Below are 6,704 nucleotides of genomic sequence, written 5' to 3' on the forward strand. Positions count from 1 at the left end.
TTGCCAACACAATCTTTTCCCCAGGATTTTATGATTTTTGAGAAAATAATATGAGAAGGCACTAGCAAAGGTCAATGACAGCATGTCTTTGAGTTTCATAGACATCAACAAAATTAATAGCTAGATTTGTTTGTTTTATTGTTTAACTTAAAGCGAATTAACTGGTTAATACTTTATAGTTACCTAAATTTCAGCTTCTGTGTCTTGACATTGACATTTTTCAGCACAACATTTTTTGTGTACTCCCCACCAGGTTCCCAACCTTTCCATGTTAGTCCTTTGACTACCTCAATTCCACAATGTTTCATTTTGTGTTTGTTCAATTTTTGTTGATGAACAGCCGCACTACGATGGCCTGAAGCCAGTCCATGACTGGAGTGGTTGCAAACAGCGACTGGCATGGTGACAACTACACTTCCAACTAATGTCTTTGGAGATCTAAGAATACAACCTATTAAATAAAAAGAAAGAACATTTGATACTAAGGTTCACATTTTTTCAGGCAACAGCAGAAGTTACCAGATGAAAAGTAAGAATGCACATGATGGCTATTGGATGACAAAAACAATTGAGAGCAAATGCTTCAAAACAGTTACCAGTATACATGTACAGGCTTGCACCTATGTCAACATGCAATGCCAATTGAGGATTCTGAATGCGGTGTCGAGTGAGAGTTCATCAATTTTGGCAAAACATTTGTTTTCGCACAGTGAATTTTCTTGAACAACCACAAGCTCACTGGGAATACAAAGCATAAAGTCCCGATATGTGGAGATTGTGCAGTAATTCACTAGAACCAGAACAGAGCAAGCCTAATTTTGGCAAGATCCTGTTTCAAAAAGAATTGTAAATGTGTATATATGAAAAGCAAAAAGTTCTAAATTTAAACATACATATAACCTATAATGAGGTTTGTTGAAACGATGGCAGAACGAACTTAAGTGACTTGGGTTGATTTCACAAAGAGTTAAGACTAGTCTTATCTCGAGTTAGGACGAGTTACTAGTCCTAACTTAGGACTACCTAACTTAGGACTAGCCATGCGTTTTTCATATCTCCAGGACTAGTCCTAATGCTTCATGTGAAATCGACCTAAGGTCTACTTCGGTAGGACTACATGCAGAACTAGCTCAGGTTGGACTCCTCTGTTGCATACAATGCAACAGAGTACGGGTATTAAGGTCTGCCATTATATTTATATACTAAATAAAGGAAGCTGAAAATTCGTTCACAATGTTCCTTGTGTCCAGAATTCCCAGACTGCTATCCTACGTATTACTATTAAAATTATTAAGAATTGTTAACTTGATTCCTTGAACCTTGTTGAGTGACATTATTTTTGAAAAAGAAATATTCAGTTTATAAACTTTTTGTAGTAGGCCTACTGACAATTCATAATCATAGCAAATTTGCCATGATACACTCATAGAAAAGAGTGTTACACAACACCATTTTACATAATTTGACAGTCATTTAATAGAGCAAGGGTCTATCAAATTCCAAATGATGCAGGCAACTGTAAACTAAAAAAAACATGAAATAGGCACCTAGGGCCTATGCACAAAATTATAAATACGAAATGTAAAAAAAATGAAAACACTGCGTGGTAAATTTTTAACACTGCTATGGGTTTTTTATTCAATAATTAGAGAGTAATAATGAATATTGTCAGAAGTTTCTGAACTCAACATTTGATTCTGTGTCTTGAAACTCAGTCAAAAAATCACTCGTCGGGATTTGTTGTGCTTGATTGAGAAGCGTGAAACTGCCTAACAATCTATCCTGGTGTCATGTGTTTTCAGTAGGACAACAGGAAAATTGTTTACAATCAAAAACTGAAATACATGTTTTTTTTTCAAATCATCTATCCAATTTTTTAACAAAAACACTTACACTTCATGGTGTGTTGACATTTTTAAAGTTTTGGTTTTACGTTGCGAGAGACAGTCGACCATTAACAGTGCTTATGCATGCACGACATTGGAGCAACGTCATATGTTTTCACACCTTTCATTGGTTGGTATTTTATTGAATATTCAGAAGCTAGTATGGCGTGCAAAATAAATCAAAAATATTATTCAATTAATTAAACAAATTTAATTACATTTTTGTCCTAAGGCATGTTGGCTACTATATTATAATCCAGAAATATAATTTTAAGGCATGAAAGTAAAACACCCCACCCCCCTTGAAACACACACACTTCATAACAATTCGTTTTCCCCCAATTCAGACCAGTAAGGTTTGGTTTCAGGAGATAAGAAACCAATCTATGATATTTTCTCTTAAATGTAGACTTAATATTTATTAGAATTTACTACAGTATGCAGTTAATCAAAAATTTGTTGTTGTTGTCATTTTTACTTAAAGGCAGTGGACACTATTGGTAATTACTCAAAATAATTATCATCATAAAACCTTTCTTGACAAGTAATGGGGAGAGGTTGATGGTATAAAACATTGTGAGAAACAGCTACCTCTGAAGTGACGTAGTTTTCGAGAAAGAAGTAATTTTCCACGAATATGATTTTGAGACCTCAAGTTTAGAATTTGAGGTCTCGAAATCAAGCATCAGAAAGCACACCACTTTGTGTGACAAGGGTTATTTTTCTTTCATTATTATCTCGCAAATTCGACAACCGATTGAGCTCAAATTTTCACAGGTTTGTTATTTTATGCATATGTTGAGATACACCAACTGTGAAGACTAGTCTTTGACAATTGGGTCTGTCCACACTAATGGGACCATTTGATGTGACTTTTTTTTTATAAATGGGTGACAAAAATAAACAAGAAGAATTTTGTCAAGCTTGTTTCCCATGCACATTCCAAATCACTTCAAGGTTTTTGTTTGCAAAGAGCAAGACACATTTATCTGTATCTTAGCAATAACTGGGGATCATCTTCAAGATGATTGTGTTTGTAACAGGGGAATGTTGGACAGACATTTCGTACATAAATGGTGAGAAAGGCATAATAATATAAAAAGATTGCCAAAAATGTTGTCCCCTACAATGCTGTCCCTGCAAAGAATGTTTCCAGGCAAAACCAAGACATCTGCGTGGGTACTCAAGAAACTACAGAGAATTATCTTGAAGATATTAGGTTTGTAACATGGACAGATATTTGTCACAGTATGTCTGTCCATGTTAAAAACAAACATTCATACCAGCTGAAAAACATCAAGGTACTCTTGGTTTTTACAGATAACCATAAAAATTTGGGCAACGGGTCTAACTTAATTAACCTTTGAGTAAATCAATTAATTAAATATTTGTGTCATCCATTTCTAGTCAATTCCAATACAAAATGTCTGTCCTCGTTACAAACAATTGTGTCTTAAAGAAAACTGCGTAACTTCTTAAATAATAAGACATTTGTTATACTGTTTGGTAAGCACACTCACTATCAGCAGAGAATTGTACAAAACAAAATACAGGGAAAAATGTTGGATTTTGTGTACCCTCCCAGTCACAGTCCAAAAAGTTATCTTTCGGACAGACCCAATTACCAATAGTGTCCACTGTCTTTAAAATATTTTAATTTTTCCCCATATTTGGCACACCATAGCATCCCAAATAGTAACCACCTCACGTGATCCATCAAGTGACTAAAGCAGAATGAAACTCAATCTAGCAGATAGTAATTTTGTTTTGAACTTTCGAGGTTTGGTGATGTTTCTTTGACTCTTTTGAATTTTGGCATAATAATGCACTACACTAGTAATTTGTACCAAAAATCAATCATTTTATAAATGTTTGGGCATAACCAATGACAGGAAACTTTATTCTCTGCATGATTAAGCCTGATGAAAATACAGGATAACTTTCCGTATGACGCCACCACTTTTTCACAAATTTTTACAAAAAGGGTTATCTAATTGAGGTAAATAAGATACTATATTAGTTCATATCGAATGAAAAAGTGGTGGCGCCATACGGAAACTTTTCCAAAATACAGACTGTGAGTAAACTGCATAGCTTCCCTTCTGTCACCGGTGCAGCTTGCACAATCTCGCGGTAAACGGGAATCAAAGTTGGGGTTCGAAAACATATGACTGACCAGCTGACTATGTATGATATGATGAGGGTCGATAACGTATGACGCTATGATACTTTATTTATTGAATTTGGTGCATCACAACAACAGTCTTAATTCAGGCTTTGGATGTTGGCTTATTGACTAGGTGCTGGGTTTGTGGTGGCCGATTCGGCCGCCGAGTGTCCCACGGAAACTTATCCATCAATTTAACACAACAGTGTAGTGTTCATTTTCAACAAGTCAGAAACTTAGAAAGATTAATTGATGTGTCAGCTAGCCTAGGCCTTTTTAGAAAATGTGTTCGTTCGTGGGACGGTGGTAGTGTTCTCACGAGTAAAATAGATACATTATTTATATTTAAACTTACATTTTTCTAACGATTTGATGTTTCAACTGGAAATTCTGTTTTGATATCTGTGTTGTGTTCGTCTCAAAAGCTAAAGTTCAGTCACCGCCATCTTGTTGTTCAACTTGCTGTCCGTCAGTGTTGCTAGGCGGCATGCGCATAATGAGCATGCGCTGAAATGGCGCTGCGCCCCCCCCCCCCCCCCCCCCCCGCGCGGTAGACTTGACTCAAGTCCCAATCCCGTGCCATCCCCAGGAAACTACTGTTTCATAGTAGTTTGAGTGATAGCTTAGGGACCTCTCACACGAGAATGGAACTTGAATCAAGTCTACCCGTGCGGCGGCCACGGTTCAGCTAGACTTGATTCAAGTCCCGTTCTCGTCCGACACTAAATAAATTCCGAAAGTTACCACCTTGCTAAATGCTTATAAATTCATGCTAAATGCTTATATTCAAACATTCTATAAAAAAAAACTAAGTCTATGAGCCTCTTGAAAAACATGCAATCGGAAAATAATTGTATATCCCTCTCTTAATTCTTATCTCATTTCTTGTAAATTTCTGGCAGGTGATCATCATCCGTTCGGAATTTTTGCTAATTACCCCAGGCAGCGCTATAAGCGCCGATGATGGAAACCACCCCCCCCAAAAAAAAACAAACAAAACAACAATACTAAATAAGCTGGCTGCACACCTGGCCGAGGTAGGATTACTAGAATCAGATGTTTTTTAAACTGAAGCTTGCTAGGTTTTGCCCGCGCAGTTTTTTGACAATATTGAGAAAGTTACTGCTTTTATTTTAGGTTATGCACAACAATTATTCCAATTTAAAAGTCTTTATAACAGCCCAAATGAAACAACGTGGAGACACACTACTACAGTGGTGATGGACATCCAAACAGGTTTTATTTTGGAGTTGCTGATGACATGTGTGACAAACCTTTCTCTCTCTCTATTTACAAACTATAAATAATAATTACATCCCAAATCAGAAACAAAAGAATTTGCAGATGAACATGACCAGACATATGCCTTAAAGATGTTTGGGGCAAAGCTTCTGGACCAGCAGGGACAATGTAATTATATTATATCAACTCATTGTGATCTATCTATCCATCTTCCATTCAGTACATCCCTCCAGTGGAGTTTGGTCCTACTTGTTATACACTACTTGTTAAGAATACTGAAAATGCTTAAATTGTGACATAGTACCAACCCAACTTCATAAACATGAGAAATAAAATTGAAGCAATAACATAAACATTTTTAGAGAGATACAAAATTAGTCTGACCAAATAAACAGACCTATACAATTTTGTAAATTCTGATAAAAGCTAAGTTGTTATAAATAATATATCTCGTCTATCCTTAGAAACCCAAACAAACGAAAGCAGTAAAACACCCGAAGCCAGCTGTGTGAGAATGAATTGTATCAAAAGTGCCACACATAAAATTATACACACTTAACAGGATTAAAGGCAAAGCACTGGTACATTGTTGGTAAAAAACCATGCTACCTCCCTTGAATCAAGATAAGGTACAGCAATCAAAGTTAAGGCAAAGCACTGGTACATTGTTGGTAAAACCATGCTACCTCCCTTGAATCAAGATAAGGTACAGCAATCAAAGTTAAGGCAAAGCACTGGTACATTGTTGGTAAAACCATGCTACCTCCCTTGAATCAAGATAAGGTACAGCACTGGTTATTTAATTAAGCAATACAGCTGCTAATAGTTCATTGGCTCTCAAGAGTCAAGATGAGGTACAATAATGCTAATGTTTTCAAAATTACTTCTTCCAGTATCCTTATTCTCTTAGAATCAAGACTGGTACAGCTTTGGACATTTTGGCAAAAAAAATTGCTAATGGCGTGGATTGTAATATTATTACAAAATAACACTGGCAAAATCCTATCCAACATCTACTCTTTTAAAATCTAGAACAGAACAATTATAATGGTATATAGTTTTTTTCACAAAAATACCACTTTGTTTTTTCTTTTTATGGACACAGGTTGAAAAAGCACGGATTCCCTAGAAATATTCTTCAGCTCAGCTCAGAATATTCTCAAACTATTTCTATATATCCTCATGGTGTGATGTATGATTATGTAAAACCACTATGGCTCTCCGATGTAATTCATTGCTTTATGCTTTCCAGATTTTTTATGTTGATCACACTTTTTACATATATTATGCAGTTTCAACTTTAAAATCTTTAAATTTATGAATCTTGTACTGGCAAATTTACAATCGGTACAAGACAGTCGTTATTACAACTAAACAGTTATCTGTAACTTTCTTTGTCTTTGAATCCA

The 6,704-nt window shown here is 35.7% G+C and overlaps 1 protein-coding gene across 1 annotated transcript in view; it reads right to left on the reverse strand.

Moving 5' to 3' along the window:
* Window positions 1-4,520, reverse strand: part of LOC117291203 (cilia- and flagella-associated protein 65-like) — a 40,394-nt gene extending 35,874 nt beyond the window's left edge. Inside the window, exons 1-2 of the mRNA XM_033772801.1 lie at window positions 4,409-4,520; window positions 184-451 (exon numbers count right to left, since the gene is read on the reverse strand). Coding sequence (XP_033628692.1) covers window positions 184-401 — 218 coding nt within the window. The 5' untranslated portion in view covers window positions 402-451; window positions 4,409-4,520. The remainder of the gene's footprint in view (window positions 1-183; window positions 452-4,408) is intronic.
* Window positions 4,521-6,704: the final 2,184 nt, after the last annotated feature.

The sequence above is a fragment of the Asterias rubens genome, chromosome 6 (genome assembly GCF_902459465.1).
Source record: "Asterias rubens chromosome 6, eAstRub1.3, whole genome shotgun sequence".
Taxonomy (NCBI): Eukaryota; Metazoa; Echinodermata; class Asteroidea; order Forcipulatida; family Asteriidae; genus Asterias; species Asterias rubens.